Here is a 25,995-nt window from a genome sequence, read left to right on the forward strand (position 1 = left end):
CCAGGAGAGAGATAGATCCTGGAAGCCAAGTGAATAAACTACTTAAGAAAGTAGGAGAGAGTTCTTAACTTGACAGATACTATGGAGGGTATGTAAGAACAGGATTCTGATTGATGGTGACAAGTGGTTTCAGTGGAGGAGTAAAATCTGAGTAGAAAAAGATTTAGGGAAGACGGGACATCAAGTCTGAGTAGAAAAGGAGAGTAAGGGAAGAGAAGAAGTACAGACAGTAATTATAGACAGATATACTAAGGCTTTTTTTTTTTCTGTTGAGAATAGGAACACTGAAATACTGGATGGTAACTCAAGGTGGAGTTGAGGTTGTGGGACAATTTTTCTGCAGTATCTCAGTAAAGGGTGAGAAATTGATGAGTCAAATAGAAGGTATATAGAAGTTTTTAAGAAGACAAGGTGAAATATAGAGATTGGCTACATAAGATTGCAGATTATTATATTTTAATGAAAAAGGCAGAGAGGATAGAGCTTTGCAGATGAGATAGGTTGGTAGGAAGATAAGGTAATTATTGTCAGGTTACTTCTAATTTCCTTTTAGATTGGTGAAGAGGGCAGGTGTTAGAAATTGAAGAAGGAAGATGGTCATTTGAGAAAACTGGAAAGTGAAATTACTGGTGAGCTGTAGAATTGCAGGGTTACTGGGTGCCCACTGGTATAATTAGCACAATTGTGTGTGTGTTTAAAATTTTTTAGTTTATTTGAAAGAGGGGGAGAGGGAAACAATGACTTGTTGATTTTTTTAAAGAGAGACAGAGACAGGAAGGGAGAAAGATGAGAAGTATCAACTTGTAGTTGCAGCATTTGAGTTATTCACTGAATGCTTCTCATACGTGCCTTGACTGGGGGGGGCTCAAGCCCAGCCAGTGACCCTGTGCTCAAGCCAGCAACCTCAGGGTTTCAAACCTGGAATCTCAGCATTCCAGGCTGATGCTCTATCCACTGTGTCACTACTGGCCGGCCAGGCAATTGGTTGATTCTTTTTTTGAATTATTTTCATTTATTTATTTATTTATTTATTTATTCATTCATTCATTCATTCATTTTTTTAGAGAGGGGAGAGAGAGGGAGAGAGAGAGAGAGAGAGAGGAGAGAGAGAAGGGGGGAGGAGCTGTAAGCATCAACTCCCATATGTGCCTTGACCAGGCAAGCCCAGGGTTTAGAACCCGCGACCTCAGCATTTCTAGGTCGATGGTTTATCCACTGCACCACCACAGGTCAGGCCTGATTCCCCCCCCCCTCCCAAAGTGAGAAGAGGGGAAGCAGACAGACTCCCACATGCGCCCGATCGGGATCCACCTGGCATGCCCACTAGGGGGTGATGCTCTGCCCATCTGGGGCATTGCTCCATTGCAACCGGAGCCATTCTAGCACCTGAGGTGGAGGTCATGAAGCCATCCTCGATGCCCGGGCCAACTTTGCTCTAATGGAGCCTTGGCTGTGGGAGGGGAAGAGAGAGACAGAGAGGAAGGAGAGAGGGAAGGGTGGAGAAGCAGATGGGCGCTTCTCCTGTGTGCTCTGGCCGGAAATCGAACCCAGGACTTCCACATGCCAGGCCGATGCTCTACCGCTGAGCCAACCGTCCAGCGTCTGGGTGATTCTTGTATGTGCCCTGACTGGGGATTGAACCCACAACCTTGGTGTACTGGGATGATGCTCTAATCAACTGAGCTACCTGTCCAGGGCAGCACAATTGTGTATATTTTTCTAGTTACTTTTGGCTGCTTGAATGTAGTTGCAGGGTTAACTTTTCTGTTTCCTGTTAGAAAGTTCCAAGTCCTTTTGCTTTTCTTCTGCCATATTTTTGTGATCTGTTGTTCTTATTTATTTATTTATTTATTTATTTAGTGAGAGAAGGGGAAATCGTGAGGCAGACTCTTGTAAGTGCCTGACTGGGATCCATTTGGCAACTCCATCTGGCGCAGATACTTGAGTACTGAGCTATTTTTAGTGCTATAGGCTGATGTGCTCCAGTGGAACTACCCTTAGCACCTGGGGCCATGCTCAAACCAATCAAGCCACTGGCTGCAGGAGGGGAAGAGGAAAAGAGGAGAGGGAGGTGCAGAAAAGCAGATAGTCACTTCTCCTGTGTGCCCTGACTGGGAATTGAACCTGGGACATTCATACGCTGGGCTGACCCACTATCCACTTCATTCTTGTTTTGTTAGTCTGGCTTTTACTGTTCTATTGTAGTATCTTTTAATCTGTTTTCCACGCCTCTCTGGTACATATAAAATTTAAAAAAATTTATAGTAGTCCCTTCTTATCTGGAGGGGATATGTTTCAGGACCCCCAGGGGATACCTGAAACTGCGGATAATACCAAACCCTCTATATACGATGTTTTTTCCTGTACCTACATTTATATGGTAAAGTAATTTATAAACTAGGTACAGTAAGAGATTAACAACAGCAATACCATAGGACAATAACAGTATACTGTAGAAGTGAATGTGACCTCAAAATATCTTACTGTACTCACCATTCTTCTTGTGATGTGAGATGGTAAAATGCCTACATGATGAGATGAAGTGAGGTAAATGACATAGGCACTGTAACTAGTGTTAGGGTACATTTGAGAACTAACAATGAGTGAAAACCAGTGGAAACAAATGATAATATGTGAGAAGAAAGATTATCTGCTTTGTGTGATCGTAGATCATTGAATTATGATTATGTTGGTGGTTGGGGAAATTTAATATTTTCAGACTGCAGTTGACCTCAGGGTAACTGAAACCTGGGAAAGTGCAACTGCAGATAAGGGACAGGGGCTACTGTATTTCTTGAGAAAGCAATACCTGCATAAGGTACAGATTCAGAAAGTTTAAAAGGATAGTCATGCCTGACCAGGCGGCGGCGCAGTGGATGGAGTGTCAAACTGGGACACGAAGGACCTGGGTTCGAAACCCAGAGGTTGCTGGCTTGAGCTCGGGTACATCGGGCTTGAGCATGGGCTTGAGCACAGGTTCACTAGCTTGAGCAAGAGGTTACTGGCTTGAGCCCAAAGGTCACTAGCTTGAGCAAGGGGTCACTCACTCTGCTGTACTCGCCCCCCCCCCCCCATCAAGGCACATATGAGAAAGCAATCACTGAACAGCTAAGGAGCTGCAATGAAGAAATGATGCTTCTCGTCTCTCTTCCTGTCTGTCCCTATCTGTTTCTCTCTCTGCGCTTTAAAAATAAATAAATAAATAAAGCAACATTTGTTTATGAAATATTAACTGATATATATGAACAACTTCCAATATCTTCCAGAATTAAACCCAAGAATTTTGCTTGTAGGTATATATCCTTCACATACATATTTTCTTTAAGGAGGTGAGGGGGGCATGTATAAGGAAATCCACTATAGTATTATTTGATGTAAGACTGAAAATAAATACCCATCAGTAAGGACCTTATTAAAGCAATGAAAAGATCATTTGTTAAAGAACACTGTTATTGCCATTGCTAAGAATGAGATAGCTTATACTAATCCAACAACAAACTAATGCACAAGAATGGGAATGGTATGGCACAATTTCAGAGAATGGCAGAGAATAGCGAGACAGTCCACACATTTAAAAAAATAGTTGGTGACAGCAGCTAACTCTAGGGAGGGGAACTAGAAGTTAAGATATGAGAAGAAGAGACTTTTTAATTACTACCTTTTTTGTGTGTGTGTGACAGAGACAGAGGGACAGACAGACAGGAAGGGAGAGAGATGAGAAGCATCAGTTCTTCGTTGCAGCTCCTTAGTTTCTCATTGATTGCATTCCCATATGTGCCCTGACCTGGGGGCTACAGAAGACCTAGTGACCCCTTGCTCAAACCAGATGACCCCATGCTCAAGCTAGCAACCTCTGGGTTTCCAGCCTGGGTCCTCTGCGTCCTAGTCCAATGCTCTATCCACTGCAACAGTGCTTGGTCAGGCTGTTGTTGTCTTCTTTAAAATTTTCATTGACTCTTAATTGCCAAAATTTTATTTTTTATTTCATCTTTATTGAGGTTTTATTGAAATGTAAAATTGTATTCCATTACTTTTAAATTGTGGTCTGCAAATACTTATAGAGTTCCTGCTGTGCCAGATACTAGGAATACAAAGATAAATGTGATACTTGCAGTAAAGTTAGTTGTTCATAAGCTCACATAGGATGTTTAGCAACATCTCTCACTTCTACCCATTAGATGCCAGTAGCACCCCCATACCTTTTAGTCGTGACAATAAAAAACGGCTTCAGATACTGCCAAATGTCTGCTGTATGACAAAATCCCCTCTTCCCTTTGAGAACCATTGGGTTAGATAGACTTGTAGAAGATTCTAATATAATGTGGTAAATAGTTTTTAATACGAACTTTAGGAGCGGAGAAGAGTAAAGGAATAATGTTCCTGTTGACCTCTTTGAAAACGTAGCTCAGATACTTTTGTCTTTCTCTTTCCTGACTCCTGCCTGCTTTAAATAACTGCTTTTTGTATTGTTTTGTGTTTTACTTAACATGTTTGTTTCCTTTTGGAATTCAGCAGTAATTTCTTATCTTTTTGCCTTTTATTTATTTTTTAATAATAAAGACGTATTCATGTTACAGAATAAGCATAGATTTGTGTGGTAACATATGTAAAATTTGCCTGTTTGCTTCTGAAATAATTAACTTTGTTCAGATGTCTGAGGTGCATTGGCGGCTGTTTATTTCATACCCCTACCACTTCTGTAATTGTATTAAAAAGACTCCTGACATAGTTGTTTCAGAAATCATCCTTCCCTGTGTGGGGGAGGGGGCAAGAAAAAGAAGGAATTTTAGATTTAGCTTTGCTTGCATAGGAAGAAATTAAGGAGATTTAAATGTTTCCCAGTCTTTTAATACTGTACATTTTTCATGAATTCTAAGAATAACATGATAGATTTAAAAAATATAAGTTCTTTATCTTTGAATAGTACATATTGAAATATTTGTGGATGAAATAGTATGTCTGGTGTTGGTTTCAAAATAATGTAGAGGCAATGTGTTGAAGTGAGGTGATGGGTATATTGGGGTTATATATTCTACTTTTGTATATATTTAAGGTTTATCTATAATAAAAACCTATAATAAAAAGGTTTTATCCTCTTCTGTTTTTGATTAGTGGACATTTTGAATTGTAATTTTTAAAAAGAAATTTAATATAGAAGTAAGATTGGACTTTAATTTTGGTGTCAAACCCCTTCTAATGTTTGGTTTAGTGAGCCTTGTCCATAGTAACTGCTTGGTTTTGGTGTGCATATGAGGTGTTTCCCTAGTGTCAAGAGCATTTTATGGTTCTCTGGAAACCTTGAAGATGGATTTTGACTGTTTCGACTGTTTCCCTACTTCTTCTTGCCTATAATATGAAGGAAGGTAGTTGATTAATCTCAGAGATTACCCAGTCACACCAAACTACAGTGAAGTATTGTTTTTTCTTGTTTGTAAAGTGGAAAGCCAGAAACATTTTTTTATAAATGCCCTTGGTGCTTAAATTTTGGCAATCTGCTTGGGATAAAGGGATAATAAAAGCTCAAAAACTTGAGAGAAGGGAGGAATTGAACAAGTTTCTTAGAGTGGAACTGTATATAATCAAATAAATAATTATCACTCTTTTGATACTGTGTCATTTGTAAGAGAAGTATGTACATGTTTATTTTCCCTAGAGACTTCCAGATTTGTTGCAGGGTATTTAAAGCAGACACATGGAACAGTAATCAACACTATAAAAACACTATATACCGATGTGTAATTGACAATATAAATCAATGCAATGTAACTAATATCATGATACACATAATTGTGTAGAAGTTCAGAGAAGTGGAAAATGTTATATAAGAGCATCAGGGAATGCTATAGAGAAAAGAGAACTCAGTGGTGGAATTTATATTTGTATAGGTAGATGAGGGGAAGATGTTTACTAACAAGGCAAAAAGCAATATGAGTGAGAATAGAGGCAGCCTATACAGGAGACAGTGTAATAACCTAGCAAACACCCCCTCCCTGCTAATGGTTAGATATTAATAGGCATTATTAAATAAGTTACAAAATTCTGTGAGAAACTGCTGATTGTTTAAGGAAAGGAAGCAGCATTCTTCTTTTTTAGGTTATACATTTCTAGAGATTAGTATTTCATTGGGTTGTGAGGAACACTTTGGGAAATGTTGTAATAGCACGAGTTAGAGGGTTGGGATGTTTGGGGCCTAGTGGCTGATGGGACACATTCTATAAGAGAGTGGAGAGCATTGAATACTACTAGTGAAAATTTTAATATTTTTAACTTTAGGAGCCCTTAAAGGTTTTGAGTAGATGAATTATATGAATAAATCAGTGCTTAGAAGATATATTCCAGGAATAGATTACAATAGGAAGAAACTAGCTCTAAAGAAGATAGGAGGCTATTTCAATTAAGTAGGGATATGAGAAGTAAGAAAGAATACTAGATATTTCAAAAAGAGTAATCTTGGCCCTGGCTGGTTGGCTCAGTGGTAGAGCGTTGGCCTGGCATGCAGAGGTCCCGGGTTCGATTTCCAGCCAGGGCACACAGGAGAAGCGCCCATCTCTGCTTCTCCACCCTCCCCCTTCCTCTCTGTCTCTCTCTTCCCCTCCCGCAGCCAAGGCTCCATTGGAGCAAAGATGGCCTGGGCGCTGGGGATGGCTCCTTGGCCTCTGCTCCAGGTGCTAGAGTGGCTCTGGTCGCAACAGAGCAACACCCCGGAGGGGCAGAGCGTTGCCCCCTGGTGGGCAGAGCATCGCCCCTTGTGCCGGGTGGATCCCGGTCAGGCGCATGCAGGAGTCTGTCTGACTGTCTCTCCCTGTTTCCAGCTTCAGAAAAATACAAAAAAAAAAAAAAAATTAATCTTCAAGAATTGATGATTAGCCATTGGGAATAAAAGATGAGTCCCTTGTTTTTGAAATGGTCATACAATTGGCAGAGTTGGAAGGGAAACTGATCTGGAAGAGGCAGAGAAAACTGGTTTAGTGGACTGAATTTGTGGAGCTAGATTGAAGTGATTATTGGTAGTAGAGAAAAAGAACTAATCACAAAATGACTGAGATTATATAGGTGATAGCATAATTGAAGTCCAGAGAGTAGATAAACTGAACAAGAGAATTACAGAAAGAAAGATGTTTTGGAACATTTGGTGGTGTTTGGGGGGGGGGAGACACAACTCTTAGCATTAATAAAACATTAAAAAAAATAAGGTAGTAAGTCTGAGAGACATATCTAGAAAAAAATACTGTTCTAGATATTGGCATTTGGAACTGGTTAGAATCAAACAGATAAGAAACCTAAGTTTTTTTAGGGAGTGGAGATTTAATGTTCTTAGTCTCCATCCCTTAACCTTATACCAGCAGGCTGAGAATTCTTAGTGTAGGAGGCACACTCTGTGTCCACTTCATTTGTAGTGGAGGAGGTTAACGAAGAAAAACCTGCTGGAGGATAGAGCCCAAAGGCACAGAGAACACTGGACTGAAACTTCTCCCAGTGTTCAGAGCACTTCCTGCCCCTAGAGTAGAGAGCCCTTGCATTATCTGTGTAGCTGGGTTTATGAATTGATAGGAACCACTCACTGTTGTGTCTGTCTCCTGTTTATACTTTCATGAAGAGGGAGTGTTTTTTAATGGTTATACTTACTCTGTCGTATATTGTGTGAGTAAAGAGCGTATAACTTGTTTTAGTAAATAGATCTCTGTGAAGAGGGACCACATCTGGACCTGAAAGGTTCTTTCTTTTTTTTTTTTTTTAAGATTTTTATTTATTCATTTTATGAGAAGAGAGAGAGAAGGGTCAGGGGAGAAGCAGGAATTATCAGCTCCCATATGTGTGTTTATAGGGCAAACCCAGGGTTTCAGACCAGCGACCGCAACATTCCAGGTCGACACTTTATCTGTACCAGCACAGGTCAAGGCTGGACCTGATAGATTATTTTCATGTCATCAACACATCCTTGCCTTTGAGCTTGATGCTGTAACTAGATGGGATTTTTGGGTTATCACTGCAGGGGGGGACAGGTATGTTTCTAGGGAAAAAAGTAAATTGAGTATTTCACCAGCAGGAGGATTTGGAAATCATGAGTCATCAAAAATACTGTACTTCTAAGCATATGATAGGATTGTCCTTTTCTGTCATTTTAGAAGTCAGGAATGACCATGGGACTTAACGGTGGCCAATAGAATGTGAATGAACTTGTAAGAGCAAGATGTGATTTACCACATGGCCATTTATTGTTCTTAGCAAGGCAGTCTTGGAAGCATGTATCAAGTGGAGCCTAGGTTCCTGAGGGACTGATGAGATGTTTCCTGCCAATCCAAATTGGACATGGAAAATTAGGAAAAAAAACTTTCAATGTGTCAAGCCATTGAGATTTTGGGATTGTTTGTTACTGTAGCACAGCCTCACTAATCCTGATTGACGTGTTATTAATAGGTTATGATTTTAGTCACAGGAGGTGCTTAGTAAATATTTGAATTGAACAAATTGACTTTTGAGGGCAAAATAAATTGTACAAATTCTAAAACTGCCAAAGATACAGCCTTTTGGGCTTATATTCCTTAATATAATATCTAGCCCGTACAATGACTAAGTGCCCTTTTTAATAGATAATATGGCAAAAAGATTATGTCTGTAGAGGACACAGGAAATATTAGAACACAATAAAACATAACATTATAACTAGAAATAACTGTTTAAAGCTGTGTGTGTGTGTGTGTGTGTGTGTGTGTTTTACTAGGTCATTTAAAGCATTTTTTTCTGTTTCTGGTGTGTTAGCAACTCAAAACTGTTGAGAATTCACAGAAAGTGTTGCCAATATAATCCTTAGAAAAAAAATAATACACACTTCTAACATAGGATAAAGAAAGGGAATCTTTTGCTTAAAGTGAGTATTTTTATTTTTTCTTAATTAGGGGGCAGGGGAAAAACCTCAAACTGCTATTTTTTCTAGCCCTAGCAGTGGTGGCAGTGACATTAGTTTTAGTCCAGTGCTAGGATAGAATCCATTCCTCAAGTGAAGTCTGAGGTATAGAATCCCAGTGTATAAAATTGATCTTATGGGACTGCTCTGATTTATGTAAGGACTTGGGACCCCATATATTTGTCCTTTCTGTTAACATGGTGTCCTTTACGGAAACAGCTTGAAAGTCTCTGTGGTGGTCATTTTCATTTTGGGGGGATTTGGATTTCTTAGGAGAAGCCTTGGATTCTTTCTTTAGGCCTAATTTATGTACTATTTATATGCAACTTTAACAAATCCTGGCTGTTAAACACACACATACACCTAGAAGATATGTTTATCTACAGAGTAGATGATATGAAAATAGATAATAATACTGTTAGAAGTTAGGTTAAAATTTATTGCTGTTTTTGTATATTTCTCCTTGATCTTAATAGACTATAGAAGGAGACTATAAAAAACACGAATGTATTTTGTTACCAAGTACTTTGACTAAGGTGTTTGCTTATTCCAATGATAGACCGTTTAGAAGATTAGGTGATAGGGTGGTAAACTACTGGAGGATCCAATTTATATTAGGGTCATAGTTTTTTTTTTGTGTGTTTTTTTAATCAAGAGCAAGCACTATTATATTTCCCAGTTTAAATACTTAACACTATGTGACTTCAGATTGTCTTTAATTGTCTCTAATAGTTGAATCTACTGTTAGGATGAATGTTTGGTACTGTTAGGATTTGACTAGTGACAGTTATGATAGGTGTTGGTAACATCATTTTCTTGTTCTTTCTTAGATAGCAACTAGAGATTATTGGGAATTGTCAACCTTTTTTGGTATTTTAACCTGGGTGAATGATGGAGGAAAACTTTTTTTTTAATGAGAGGAGAGGAGATAGACACTCTTGCATGTGCCCTGACTGGAATCCACCCAGCAACCCCTATCTGGGGTCGGTGCTTGAATCAGCTGAGCTATCCTTAGTGCCTGAGGCTGATGCTCAGAACAACTGAGCTGTATTCAGCAGTGGGGACAACACTTGAACCACTAGAGCCACTGGCTGCAAGAGAAGGAGAGGGAAGGGAAGAGAAGCAGACGGTCGCTTCTCATGTGTGCCCTGATCAGAGATCGAACCAAGCTCGCCTGCATGCTGGACCGACACTTGATCCACTGAGCCAAGTAGCCAGTGCCAAGAGTTTCTTGTCTTTGAAAAAACTATATGGTAGCTTTTTTTAATCTGCGGGAGAGAGAAAAATTAACCTCTAGAGTTTGTGGGGAAAGGAGGAGCCTTAGGAAAGAATCTGTGCAATGATATCTTGAATATCATGTATCTGTCATAGTTATCCTAAGCTTCTTGTCTGTGACATTGATGATTTTATATGTGAGATTTCTAAAATAAGTTTCTGTGGGAGAAGCAACAAGGGAGATATTCCTAGATCATCTTTTTATTATGGTAAAAACATAATAAATTTGCCATCTTATCCTTTTTTTTTTTTTTTGTATTTTTCCAAAGTGAGAAGCGGGGAGGCAGAGAGACAGACAGACTCCCACATGTGCCCAACTGGGATCCACCTGGCATGCCCACGAGGGGACGATGCTCGGCCCATATAGGGCGTTGGCTCTGCTGTAACTGGAGCCATTCTAGCACCTGGGGCAGAGGTCATGGAGCCATCCTCGGCGCCTGGGCCAACTTTTGCTCCCATGGATCCTTGGCTACAGGAGGGGAAGAGAGAAATAGAGAGAGGTAGAAAGGAGAGGGGGAAGGGGGAAGAAGCAGATGGGCACTTCTCCTGTGTGCCCTGACTGGGAATCGAACCTGGGGCTTCCACACACTGAGCCGACACTTTACCGCTGAGCCAACCGGCCAGGGCCCTTCTTAACCATTTTTAAGTGTGCAGTTCAGTTGTGTTAAGTATATTCACACTGTTGTGCATCTTATCTCTAGAACAGGGGTCCCCAAACTTTTTACACAGGGGGCCAGTTCACTGTCCCTCAGACCATTGGAGGGCCGGACTATAAAAAAAACTATGAGCAAATCCCTATGCACACTGCACATATCTTATTTTAAGGTAAAAAAACAAAACAGGAACAAATACAATATTTAAAATAAAGAACAAGTAAATTTAAATCAACAAACTGACCAGTATTTCTTTCTTTTTTTTTTTTTTTTTTGTATTTTTCTGAAGTTGGAAACGGGGAGGCAGTCAGACAGACTCCCACATGCGCCTGACCGGGATCCACCCGGCATGCCCACCACGGGGTGATACTCTCTGCCCATCTGGGACATCGCTCTGCCGCAATCAGAGCCATTCTAGTGCCTGAAGCAGAGGCCACAGAGCCATCCTCAGCACCTGGGCTGCAGGAGGGGAAGAGAGAGGAAGGAGAGGGGGAGGGGTGGAGAAGCAGATGGGCGCTTCTCCTGTGTGCTCTGGCCTAGAATCAAACCCAGGACTCCCGCATGCCAGGCCGATGCTGTACCACTTAGCCAACCGGCTAGGGCCCTGACCAGTATTTCAATGGGAACTATGCTCCTCGCACTGACCACCAATGAAAGAGGTGCCCCTTCCGGAAGTGCGGCGGGGGCTGGATAAATGGCCTCAGGGGGCCGCAGTTTGGGGACCCCCTGCTCTAGAACTCTGTATCTTGCAAAATTGAAACTCAGTATCATTCCCCCTTTTACTTAGTCCTTAGAACTACCTTTCTACTTTTTGTTTATATAAGTTTGACTACTTTAGATACTTCATATTGGTAGAATCTTAACAGCATTTGTCCTTTTGTGACTGGCTTATTTTACTTAGCATAATGTTCTCAAGGCTCATCTATGTTTTAGCATGGGGCAGGATTTTTTTTTAAAGGCCACACAGTATTTGTTGTATGTATTTACATTTTCTGTCCTCCCCAAATTTTTAAAGTTAATTTAATTTGATCAAACTACAATTAAAATCACATTCATATGTAGGGATGCTAATTTAAACCTGCTATTCCTGGGAACTCAAAATCATAACCTATTCTTTGTCTTATATGTCCTGGCTTTATCCATTTTCAACTGTGTGGCTTCAGGCAAAGTATAGGTTAACTTTGTTTTCTCATAGAAAGAAGGGAAAAATATTATTAATCTTAGGGTAGTTGGGAGCATGAAGTAAGTTAATGTGTGTTAAGTGCTTACAATAGTATCTGACAAGTGGTAAATCTTATGTGTAAGTTATCACCATCATTACATTAGAGTAGAATACTGTTTTCTTAGTAAGTACAGTACTTATCTAGTACTTCAGATTAAATAAAGTGAAATCAGTATTTCACTATTTACAGTGTAGTAATTGTAAGTCAGTCTTTTTCTCATATATTTGTGGTATGCCTATAAAATGAGATCCTCTATAAACCATATTAGAGAAACAGCTATTTTCAGTTTTGTTTATATCTGTGTATCCTATAAAAGTTTGTATTTCTAGATTTAATAGGAAAAATAATCCTATTGCATAATCTCTAATTGGCTAGATAACTTTGAAGACAATTTGGAAAACAAAAAATAGAAGGAGATTTGGAAAAGATTAGTAGAGATGAAATTAAAGATTAATTTTAAGTGGGGAAGGGACAGTCACAAGAGTAATGATGAAATCTAAGGAGAAAAGGTTTGTGGGAAAGAAATTGCTTAATGTTAAAGCAGAGATGATATGACAGAGAGATAATTTAGAAAAAGGAATAAAATTTGGTTTTAAAATCTTCCCCTGAAGTATTAACTTATTTTGATTAGACTAGTGAAGTTATCTTTTTAGGGATCCATGTCTGCAATTTAGAACTATTCTCTTGAAAGAAAAGTCAGAAGTAAAGACTTTGGGGATCTCTGAAATGTTAATAGGAATCTGAAAAGTTATGAATGTGGAAATCTAATTAAAATAATATATGAGATCTTGTAGGATTATCCCTTAATTGTGTTTAAGTCATTTTTATGGAAGGTGAAACTGATTTATATTTATGTAGTATCTGTCTATATATACACAGAGTACATGTGCTTTGTTTAAAATTGACCTTTATTCTGTTGTTGCCTTTAAGTTAATTTTCATTGTTTTAACATTCCATTGTATGAATAAATATATTATGAGTCATTTTCCATTTCAATACTAGTGGATATATGAGTTATTTCCAATTTAGGGTGAATTTTTGTACTTCTGGTGTTATGTATATGCATTTCTCTTGGAGTGAATTGCTTGGGTTATAGGTTCAGCTTTAGAAGATATGCTCACAAGACTTTCTAAAGTTGTTATACTGCTTTACACACCCACCCACAATGTGAGAGAGTTTCCAACAATTGGCTTTAATCTGTATTAAAATTTTTAGCCATTTTGGTGGGTGTGAAGGATATCTCATTGTGATTTTAATGATTTTTTCTGACATCTAGTAATATTGAATACCTTTTAATACTTAATGAGCCATTTTAATGGGTTATTATTTTTCTTTCTCCTGAGTGTTATAAATGGTAGATTTCTAAGAATAAACAGGGACCATACTGAACACTGATATAGCACAGGAAAAAAATTTTTTCAATCATCTATACTAAGATGTTGAGGAAGAAAGAAACTTGACTACCTAGTATTGAAGACTTATTTTTAAAGTATCTGTATTAAATTGGTATGTAGTTGGCAAAGGGAAATTATTTAGGACTTACTAGATTAATTTTATGATTAAGATTCTAAAATAACCCAGATGTGAATGAACAAGTGAAATGATTAAAAATTGTGATATATCATATTTCCCCATGTATAAGATACTGCCGTGTAAGACATACCTTAATTTTGGGGCCTGAAATTTGGGGGGAGGGAATGTATTATATAAAGTTATTGACCTCAAGGTTTATTTGTCATAAAAGTCAGTGAGCACAAAATAAGCATGAAAAGGTGGGAAATGCAAGTAAAAAACAATCTACAACCACTGTATAAGATGCACCCAAATTTTTTGGTAAAGGGTGAGTCTTATACATGGGGAAATACGGTAGTTGTTGGGCAGTTAACTGTCTTTAGTGAGCACTGTGTGGCCCTGTGACTCAAGTTATAAAAATTTTCTCTTTATGTGTTAGTTGCAGATAGAAGGAACATAGAAAAGCAGAGAGCAAAGTCTTTCTAAGAACTTCCTATATTGGTTACTCCCTAGGAAAAATTTGTTCATTTAGTCAGATTGTATTTTCTGAGTACTTTTGAATGAAGCATTCGTTGTCTAAAGCAGCGGTTCTCAACCTGCGGTTCGCAGGTGGGGGTCGAATGACCAAAACACGGGTCGCCTAAAGCCATCGGGAAATACATATTTTATGTATTTTCCGATGGCTTTAGGCGACCCCTGCGGTTTGGTCGTTGGACCCCTGCTGGGGTCGTGACCCACAGGTTGAGAACCGCTGGTCTAAAGGGATATATGATTCAATAAATATAATTAATTCTAGCCTCACTAGTTGGCAGTGCATTGGATAGAGCGTGGGACTGGGATGCGTGTACCCAGGTTCGAATCCTTGAGGTCACTGGCTTCAGTGTGAGCTCGCTGGCTTGAGTATGGTACCATAGACATGACCCCATGGTCGCCGACTTGAGCAAGGGGTCACTCACTCTGCTGTAGCCTCCCGGTTAAGGCACATACAAGGTCACTCACTCACTCTGCTGTAGCCTCCCGGTTAAGGCACATACAAGAAAGCAATCAACGAACAATTAAAGTGTCGCAACTACGAGTTGATGTTTCTCATCTCTCTCCATTCCTGTCTGCCTGTCCCAATCTGGCTGTCTCTGACTCTGTGTCTGTCAAAAAATAAAATTAAATTAAAAGAAATATATATAATTAATTCTACTAGGAGCGTGTATAAGGAGATCACTGAACTAGTCTTAAAGGATAAGTAGAGATTAGTTAGATGAAAAAAGAAAGAACTAGAAAATAGTCCAGGCAGAAGACACATACTAAGGCATGACATTCAGAAAGGACATGTGTTCTGAAAATGAAGAATATTTCAGTGTTTTAATGCTCAAGTTGGAAGAGCAAGTTGGGGCCAGATTGAGAACATTCTTGAATAACAAGTTAGTGAGTTTGGACTTTATACTATAGAAAAAAGGGAATTAGTGCAAGTGTTGAATCAGGAAAGTGATATAATTGAATTTTTATTTAGGAAGAAAATTTTTGAGGCTGTCAGAAGATGGATTGGCAAAAGAGAGATGAGAGGCTGGGAATGGACTGACAGGACTTGCCTGAAGTTGATAGTTTGAGCAATCAGGTGACTTGTAATGTTAAACTAAGGGGAATGCAAGAAGTTTCGGGGTGGAGGGTAGACAAGGTGTGTTCAGTTCAGACATGTTGACATCTATATGCCTATGTATTCAGATTCAGTAAGAAAGCCAAGTTGTAAGTATCCACGTCCATGACATGTTCTTGAAAACACGTATTTTGTAGGTTCCAGTAAGAGAATTAGCAGTAGGAGCAGGAATGTCCTGTAGTAGCTTCATCCCCTCTGTAAAGTTGCTCTCTGTCATCAGTTTTTTTGTTGTTCTTAGTGTTTCTGTCTCTAAAATGTTTATTTCTATTTGTTTGTTTATTAATGGGGGGAGAGAAAGAACAAAGCATCAACTCGTTGCTTCACTTTGGCTATGCATTGATTGCTTCTCATAAGTGCCCTGACTGGGGCTTGAACTGGTGACTTCGGGCTCATGTTGAGCCAGTGACCTCTTACTCAAGCCAGTGAGTGAGTGACCTTGGGCTTCAAACACATACTAAGGCATGACATTCAGAAAGGACATGTGTTCTGAAAATGAAGAATATTTCAGTGTTTTAATACTTAAGTTGGAAGAGCAAGTTGGGGCCAGATTGAGAACATTCTTGAATAACAAGTTGATCTCAATGTTCTGGGTTGACATTGTATTCACTATGCCACCACTAGTCAGGCTAACCGTTCTTGATATTAGTTTTTTTTACCTCTTTTTTTCTGCTTTCTTGTCACAAATAATATTGGATGAGCAGTTTTTTTTTTGTTTGTTTGTTTTTTTTAACAGAGGCAGAGATAGACAGGGACAGACAGACAGGAACGGAGAGAGATGAGAAGCATCAATCATCAGTTTCTCGTTGCGCATTGCGACTTCTTAGTTGTTCATTGATTGCTTTCTCACATGTGCCTTGACCGTGGGCCTTCAGCAGACCGAGTAACCCCTGCTGGATCCAGCGACCTTGGGTCTAAGCTGGTGAGCTCTTTGCTCAAGCCAGATGAGCCCGCGCTCAAGCTGGCAACCTCGGGGTCTCGAACCTGGGTCCTTCTGCATCCCAGTCCGACGCTCTATCCACTGCGCCACCACCTGGTCAGGCTGGATGAGCAGTTTTAAAAATACTTGATAAAAATCTCTCATTTTGTGGACTTAAATCAACCAAATCTGGATATGTGATCTCTATAGGCTATATCTTTTTAACTTATAAAAAGCTAATACTGTGCAGTATTTGTACAAGTACTTAACTACACATTAGTTTGCATTTCCTAGATATTCATATAAAGGCAATCGTGCCCATATATGTCCTTTTATCTGGCTTCTTTCAGCATAATTATTTTGATCTTGATTCATATTGTAGCATGTATCGATAGTGTTTCTTTTTTTATTCTGAGTAGAATTCTGTTGTGTGGATATAAAGCAGGTCCTTGAATAATGAATGTTCTTTTGTTCAATGTTGTTTCCTTATAACAACAATGAGATGCCACAGAAACTTCAGTCTTGTTTATATAAAAATTTGCCTGTGGTAAAACTGGTTTTGTTACATCATTTTGCTTTAAGTCATAGAAACTATTGACAACTTTAAGTGAAGACTTACTGTAACATAGTTTATTATCAGTTCACCAGTAAAGAAAGACATACCTAAGTTTCTAGGTTTGGTTATTACAGTCAGCTGCTATAAACATTCATATACAATTAAATGTATAGACATATGCTTTTATTTCTCTTGGGTATATACCTAGGAGTAGAATGATTGGGTCACAGCATGGATGTTTAACTTTTTTTGACGATGATTATACCACTGTGCTTTCCCACCAATTCCTTGACATCCTTGCCAACGCTCAATATGGTCATTCTTTTAAATTTTATCAGTCTTAGGTATGTAATGGTATCTCATTGTAGTTTTAATTTGCATCTTCCTATTGACTGATGTTTTCATGTTCATAGTTTGTGACATGCCTGTTGAAAACTATTGCCCATTTTTTTTACAGGTTTTTTAAATTTAGTTTTGAGAGTTTTTTTAGATATGCTGGGTACAACCTCTTTTTTAGCTGTATCTTTGTAAATATTTTATCCCAGTTTGTATCTTGTCTTTTCATTTGCTTAGGTAGGTGTCTTTATTATTATTATTATTTTTATTATTATTAAGTAGGAGGTGGGGAGGCAAAGAGACAGACTCCCTCATGCGCCCCCAACCAGGATCCACCTGGCAAGCCCTCATGGGTGCTGTTCTGCCTATCTGGGATGTTGCTCCATTGCTTGGCAATCACACTGTTTTAGCACCCGAGGCTCAGTCATGGAGCCATCCTCAGTGCCCAGGGTGAACTTGCTTGAACCATTCGAATCATGGAATGCAGGAGGAGAAGGGGGTGGGGAAGCAGATGGTTGCTTCTCCTGTGTGCCCTGACCGGGAATCGAACCCAGGACTGCCACAGCCTGGGCTCATGCTTACTGCTGAGCCAACCTGCCAGGGCCAAGTGTCTTTCAAAGAGCAAAGATTCCTAATTTTTATCACATCCAGTGTATCATTTTGTTCTTTTATGAATTATGCTTTCAGTGTAATACCTAAGAATTCTTTTCGTAACCCAAGGCACAAGATTTCCTTGTTTTTTTCCTAAAAGTTTTTATATATTTTTTTAAATTAAATTTGTTGAGGTTAGGTTTTACATTTAGATTTATGATTCATTTTTGTGTTTGTTTTTTTGGTGACAGAGGGACAGATAGGGACAAACACATGAAGGGAGAGAGGCCAGAAGCATCAACTCTTCGCTGTGGCACCCCAGTTGTTCATTGATTGCTTTCCCAATGTCCCAAAACTGGGGGCCACAGCAGAGCAAGTGACCCCTTGCTCAAGCCAGCGACCTTGGGCTTAAACTGGTGAGCCTTGCTCAAACCAGATGAGCCCGTGCTCAAGCCGGTGACCCTGGGGTTTCGAACCTGGGTCCTCTGTGTCCCAGTCCGATGTTTGATCCACTGCACTACTACCCGGTGAGGCACTTTTAATTTTTTTAATGATATGAAACATTGAACAAATTTAGATTTTTATATATGGATATTCAGTTCCAGCACTATTTATTGAAAAAACTGTCCTCTCACAAATTGCCTTTGTAGCTTTTTCTTTTTTCTTTTTGGTAAATTATTTAGTTAACCAACGTCTGTGAAACAGTTTCTAGACTACATTCTGTTCCGTTGATCTATGTGTCTGTCCTTTCACTAATACCATATTGTCTTGATCTCCATGGCTTTATAGTAAATCTTGAAGTCAGGTACTGTGTGAATCCTTTTCAAAGTTGTTTTAACTATTGTAGCTACTTTGCAGTTCCATGTGTTTTGGAATCAACCTGTTAATGGTATTTTTTTAAAAAGCCTCCTTGGAATTTAATTGGGACTGCAATGAACCTGTAGATCAGTTTGAAGGGAGCTGACTAGTTACCAATTGGTATAGTTAATTTTCTATGTCAACTTGGCTAGGCTTTGGTGCTCAGCTCTTTGGTTAAATATCAGTCTGGATGTTGATGTGAAGGCATTTTAAGATATGGTTAACGTTTAAAACAATTGGCTTTGAGTAAAACACTCTAAGTAATGTGGGTGTCCATCAACCCTTGCTGGAATTGTGAGCTTTCCCTGTGGGTTTTAGACTTTCTAGTCCCCACAGCCTCTAATAATATACATATTATTGGTTCTTTTTCTCTGGAGAATCCTAACACACCAATATTGAGTTTAGAAATCCATGTTCACGGCTGGGTAGAGAGGCCAGCACAAAGGGAAGAGGTAGCATCTTTTATACAGAGGCCCCTAGCCCCTAGTAAGCCACGTGTAAGGCAAGCTGGACTTTCCTGGCAACCTGGTTCTACCACTAGCGTATGCACAGTGCTACCTCTGAGTGGTCTGGTAGCCTCTTCCCTCCCCACCCCTGCAAGGACACATGTGGGAGCTGCATGTTATGGCATGTGAGCAGGGTTACATATATCTAATAAATCCTTATTACATCATTATTTCACGGAAGAAGGGAAACTTTTTCCCTTCATTTTCAGACATTACATTTTCTCTACATCTCATGTCTAGCACAATTTGTGGTACATAGTAGCTAATTATTTATTGGATGAATGAATGGGCCTTTATCTTTTCTTGAAAGAGGTGGCCGTGCTCCATCAGCTTAAATTTCTTAAGTGTTCTAGATCATTTCTCACTTCTTAGGGACTTGACTCCAGTGTTTTTCAATCTCTCCCTCTGTAATAGATCTTTCTTATAAGCATTTAAATATATTCAAATCTTTTCTATCTCTGAAAGCAAATCAAACCAGTCCCTCCCTCTTAACTCTCTTTCTTGGTCTCCTTTATCTTCTTCTGCCATGTTTGTCTTTTTCTCAAGCTAGACTTCTTTTTTTATTATTTTTAAAGATTTTACTTACTGATTTTAGAGAGAGGGAGAGAGGGTGGGGAGGAGCGGGAAGCTTTGTAGTTACTTCTCTATGTGTCTTGACTGGGTAAGCTCAGGGTTTCAAACTGGCGACTTCAGCGTTCCAGGTTGGTATTGTATCCACTGCACCACCACAGGTCAGGTTCTAGCTAGACTTCTTGAAAAACTTAACTGTACTTGTTACTAAACACTTGATTGCTTCTTGTCCACTTTAAGTCAGTTTTTTTCTTCATTTATCTGCAATATTGATGTTGACCACTTCTCTCATTCTTGAAACGTGTTTTTTCCCTTTTCTTTAATGTAGCACACTTTCCTGGCTGCTTCTGTCCTTTGCAGATTCCTCCTCTTCTGTTTTTAAATGTTTGTGTTCCTCATAGGCCACTTTCTCTTCTCATTCTACTCAATAGTCCTTGAGTATTTTAATCTACTTCCTTGGATGAGCTCCATCAATGTATAATTGATAACTTATATATCTCTAGCACAGTGGTAATCAACCTGGTCCCTACCACCCACTAGTGGGCGTTCCAGGTTTCATGGTGGGTGGTAGCGGAGCAACCAAAGTATAAATAAAAAGATAGATTTAACTATAGTAAGTTGTTTTATAGAGATTTATTCTGCCAAACTTAGCGAAAATCCGACATAAAGTACTTGGTAAGTAATTATTATTATATGCTTTCACTTGCTGTAACTCTGCTTTATAAATTTTATAAAGTAAAGTTACTTCCCTACTTTATAAATCACCATTACTGTGGAACTGGTGGGTGGTTAGAAAATTTTACTACTAACAGAGACACAAAAGTGGGCGGTACGGATAAAAAGGTTGACTATCGCTGTTCTAGCACATACCTCTTTCTGAGTTCCAGGCATTAGGTCCAACTTCTTTTCTTGTATGTCACAAACAGTTGAGACTCTATGACCTTCAACCTTGAGTTCATTAACTGTCCTTCATTCACCTAGTCCTTCTCAGTCATCTACACTACTGTCTGCCTACTTTGTTGCCCAGACCAGAGTTCCTTCTATTCCTATATTTCCCCTGGATTCTTGGTTGCAGTTATTCTGATAAAATAAACTAACTTAAAACTGTTTGAGTCATTTTTCTTGATTGGTGGTTATATTTCTTGTTTCCATTAGTATAAAATTAGGAGTTTTGGATATATTTGATACTTTACGTCTATTTTTGCCCAATTATTAGTGAGTGACATAGATCTAAAATTTTATTAAGATTTTTAGTTTGTATAAATCAAATATTTGTAGGAATTTGTTTTACAATAAATGATTTTAGTCAGTGTTTATTGTAAATTAGGTATTGTTTTTTTAAAAATAGAATCCATTTTCTAAAATTAAAAAAAAAACCTCTTAGTTTCTAGTAGAAAATGATACGTTATCTCATTATTGATTTAAATAAAGATGTTTAGCTCTGCTGAGAAAATGACATAACTTCCTGCCATATTCATTCTTCTTCACCATTTTGCTCATTTTGTTTCCCAGTCTGGTTTATAATAAAGCTCATGGAAAATAGAAACTGTCTCATACTTCTATATCTCCTTCTGCAGTGATGTTGTGGCCATTCTAATTATTTTAGTTAAAGCTTAAGATTAAAGCTGAAGTATGTAACAGTTTCAAGTGAGTGCCACCTTCTTTTTTCATTTATTAGTACCTAAAGACTAGGCATAACTGATGCAGATTGTGACAGAGGTTTAAGATATTAGAATTTGTTCCAATCTGAATTGACCATTTGATTTCTAGTCTAATCGAACAGTTATAATTGAAGTTTCAGATTGTTTATGACGGAGCTTGCTCAAAGAAATTACGTGTTTTTCTTAATGACTCTTTTTTGAAAAGCAAGTTCACGCTGGCTTTATTCCCCTTTGGGCTTAATCTTTGATATTTAAAATAAAATAGATGTTTTGAAAGAATAAGCCACAACAAGGAGCAATGATAATACTTCATATACAGATGCTCTTTGACTTTATATAGAATTCACTTTACTTTAGTGTGGCTCAGATCTCATGACATCTTTTTTGGCCAGTGGGCTGCTTCTCATCTGTATTTGTTTTCTTCTTTAGATATTAGGATCAAGGAAGAAGAACCTGATCCTGAAGAGTGGCAGCTCAGTGGTGATTCTACATTGAATACCAATGATCTAACACACTTAAGAGTACAGGTGGTAGATGAAGAAGGGGACCAACAACATCAAGAAGGAAAAAGACTTCGGAGGGTAGCTTGCACCTGTCCTAACTGTAAAGAAGGTGGTGGGAGGTATGCACACATGAAACATATATATTTTTTAAGAATGCTATTCTCGTCACCCTAATTTTTGAAATACTGCATGCCATATCACTATTATGGAATATTATTCATTACATGATCATTTTTGTGTGTATGTATGTATGAGTGTGGCAGAAAAAGTTAAGGGAACAAAATATATAAAATCAAAACCTTAGATCTAAACACCCTTTTTAAAACAAAACAAACAAAAAAAATAAGCTCACCAAAAATCCAGTGTAATATATGCCATTTAACGGGCCCATATCAAAATTAGGCAGTCTGCAAATCGGCAATGGGATTTGTCTAAATAGATAAAAAGTTGATTCCTAGTTTAAGAATAGCAGTTGTATAAACATATGTTTAGAAATAGTTGATAACCATAAGCATTTCCATTTTCAACAGAAATGATGAAATTATTTTAAAAATAGAACTGTAATATTTCAATGTTTTTAAAAATAAATATTAAGACAATAACATGACAAGAGTATACTCAAAACAGATCAGTAATTACATTAAATGTGGACGGATTAAGCCTAGTAATTAAGGGATAGAGACTCAGATCATATTAAAAAACAAAATCCAGCTTTATTTTGATTATAAGGAAAACCTCAAAAAATTGTATAGGAATGTTAAAGCTAAAAGAATGGGAAAAGATTTGTAAGGTAAATGTTATTAACAAAAAGGGAACTTAGATAGCAATGTTAATATCAGGTAAGGTAAGATTAAAGTGAAAATCATCAATTGGATAGATAGGGGTATATTTCTTAATAATATGACGTTTTCACCAGGAAGATTTAGTAGTCATGGTATCTTTTCCCCACATCTTTGAAATATATAGAGCAAAACTGGAACTGTAAATACATACTATCCAAATCCCCAATCATTGATAAAAAAGGGCCTTAACATTCCTCTCTCAGAAATGACACTATTTAAATACACACACAAAAAAATGCTATTGATAACAGTTAATAAGTTTGATACTTTATCTGCTTTTGAGTTGGTCTTATTAGTTGACTTGTACATTGGTCAGCCAGTTAGCAATAATAGAAATGATAGCAACTACTAATATTGAGAGCTTACTGTGTTCTAGATAGTCTTATAGGGGAGGCATAGAGAGGTGAGTGATTTGTAGGAGCATATGGAACTGCAGGTATCTAGGCCTAGTTTCTTACTCTATAACTTTACCATTATACTGTACTGATTCCTAAAAGGATTTGTTTCTGCACCTGATACTTAAGGTATTTATGTTTACTGCTAATTATTTAGTTGTTTGAAATTTTATTAAAATGGTTTGGTCAATTTAAGTAAGTAAATGGAATTTTAGGTAGGCAATAACTTCTGAAATAGATGGTCATTTTTAGAGGAACTTTCAAGAAAACTGTTTATGAAAGTCAAATCTAATTCAGGATCAAGGTCTGGCCTGTTTTATTTATTCTTTAAAATGAAAATCTTTAAAATATATGTTTATTAAACTAATGCATGCTCATAAAGATTTATAAATATAGACGATTTATAAATATAAAAAGGATAAAATTCTACCCCACTTTAAGATAACCATTGTGACATTTAAATATATATCCTTCCAGACTTCACATGTATTTTAAAGTCCAGTCATTTTATTCTCAGTGCTTTACATGTCTGTTTTTATTTTGAAAAATTTTGTGACCACATTTCCAACTCTGTATAGTTTGCATCGATTTTTTTATGGCTGTATAGTAAGTAGTCTAATGTATGGATGCATAAGAATTTAACATCTTTTTTTGGAGTTTATTGTCATTCTAATCCACACAACATACATCTTTTTGTACATTTGTCTGATTATTTTATTCAGTGTAGGTTGGCAGAAGTGAAATTCTTGGATCAAAAGGAATTATTTTAGAAAGGTTGTATCAGTTTATACTTCCACCAGTGGTGTATGAGAGTATCTGCTTTTCCATACCCTTGCCAGTAATATATTTTATCATCTTTTAAAAAAGCCTTTTAAAGAGTCAGAGAGAGTAAAGTATGGTTTTATTTAGTATATTTTTATTACTTTGAGATAGAACATTTTTTGGTATATTTTACCATTTAAAAATTTATTTTGTGAATTGCCTTGTTATGTCTTATGAATCTGTTAATTTATGTGTTTAGCTCTGTCGTATGCATATATTTTTTCTAGTTTTGCATTGCCTTTGAACTTTATATCAGTGGTTTATAAAACGTTATACAAGTAAAGAATGAGTTCCATCACTTAAAAGTTTTTAAGCACAAAATTAAAAAAAAATTTTGGAAAATTTATTAATTTTAGAGAGACAGAAGAAGGGAGAGAGACAGAAACATTGATATGTTTCTGGGTGTGCCCTGACTGGAGATCAAACCCACAACCTTTACGAGGATGATGCTCCAACCAATGGAGCTGTTCCGCCAGGACTAAACACAAAATTTTTAGTTGGTCCGTGTTTATGAGATGCCTTACCATGCTTTTTAAAATCTTTCCAGTTCTAAAGATTATAAAAGAATACATATTTTTTAGAAGTTTTGTGAGTTTATTTTAAAATAAATTATTCTAAGCAATTAAACTTGATGTTCTTAAGAAAAACACTATATTGTTTCTTAGAGCCTATTAAACAAAATTTAGTGTATGTATGGCAGGCACAGTTGTATCATTGACAATTGCTGCATCTAATTAATAAAAGCATAACATATAGTAAATCCAAAGTGTTCTGCAAAAGTGAGATAGGTGCTACTTTATTATAAAGCCTTTTTTTTTCTCAGTAAGGGCATTAATTTAGAGAACTAAATTTCATTTGTTTACCCTTTTGGGCAAGGTGTAAAATATAATTAAATATGAAAAATAGTTTTTGTCCATTAGCCAATATTTATTAAGCAGAACCAGCCTCCAGAAAGTTTTTACTCTTGTGGAAGAGACAAATAATTTTAATAAAGTGAAATACATTTTAAAGTCATTGTTTAAGTAAGTTTTGTGTGGATTAAACATCAGTTCATATTTTAAAAATGAAATAATTTTGTAGAATCTTTTCTTTGTCAGGATTTCAGTTTGTAGCATGTTTCTCCCATTTCAAGCAAAAGAAAACTGATTTCTTTAGCTTTTTTAAATTCTACCTTTAGTTTAGTTATTCAGTGTCACTCTATCTGGGCATTATTAAATTAGTTGGACACATGTAGGCACTCAGAGAGTAGAAACTTAGAATTATTTGATTTTTTTTAGGTTATGTAACAGGTATTAGTGGAATGATTATGAAAATCAAGAAAACATATGGCTAGATCTTTTGTTACCTGAAGTTTGTTGAGAAATTTACTTCTATTTTTTTTTCTCTTTTACCTCACATGCCATAAATCCATATCTAACATATTTGGATCTTATCTGGAATAAAATTTTCTTTTTAAATAGAAACTTGGATCTGGGTTTGGAGCTTTTCCCTTAAATTATATATTTGTGTGCGCCTATCTCTATTTTTATTTTCTTTCTTAGATGTCTGTTCTATTTCCAAACAATGATGATTTATTTTCTTTTAATGAAGAATACCATTAATATCTTTAATAATGAGGAATATCTTTATCTTTCCCTGGCTTCTTGGTTCTTTGAGAACCCAGATTTGTTGCTGTAATATATTTCAGTGTAATATGTTAGTGTTCTCAAGCTAAATTTTTCTAAGTTAGTAAAACAGCATTTTTGAGTCTATAAAAGCATGTTGATTCACCTGAGTGGTAGGCTCAGAAGAGAAGCAAGAAGTCAAGAGTACAGCAGTAAACTGAATTGGGTTCTCTGTGAAATTGCTATGGTGAACACTATATAGAATTGGTTTGTACACCACTAGTCACAAGCATTGCTTTTTTTCTTAGGACTATTTAAGAATATAATAAATTTAAGAAGCTAAAATAAATGGAAACCGTACTGGCTTTGGTTAAGATTTTAGAATTACAGGTGAGCCAGAAAACCTGTTTTCACTCAACTCAGCTCTTTGAAGAGAGTTGTAGAAATTGGGGGTGGACTGGAGCAGAAACTAGAATTGTGTTAGATTATGACATCCTTGCCCTTGAGACAACAGCATGACTCCTCCTTGTCTTTACTTATGCTATTCCTCTGCCTGGAATGCCTTCCCTCCTTTCTATCTAAATCCTACCCACCTCCTCCACGAAGCCTTCTCTAACTA

General features: G+C 37.4%; 1 protein-coding gene across 1 annotated transcript in view; it reads left to right on the plus strand.

Moving 5' to 3' along the window:
• SP3 (Sp3 transcription factor) overlaps positions 1–25,995 on the plus strand; it is a 63,117-nt gene that overhangs the window by 30,204 nt on the left and 6,918 nt on the right. Inside the window, exon 5 of the mRNA XM_066279256.1 lies at positions 21,640–21,832. Within this exon, the coding sequence (XP_066135353.1) occupies positions 21,640–21,832 (193 nt within the window). The remainder of the gene's footprint in view (positions 1–21,639; positions 21,833–25,995) is intronic.

This window comes from Saccopteryx bilineata, chromosome 5 (genome assembly GCF_036850765.1).
Source record: "Saccopteryx bilineata isolate mSacBil1 chromosome 5, mSacBil1_pri_phased_curated, whole genome shotgun sequence".
Classification (NCBI taxonomy): Eukaryota; Metazoa; Chordata; class Mammalia; order Chiroptera; family Emballonuridae; genus Saccopteryx; species Saccopteryx bilineata.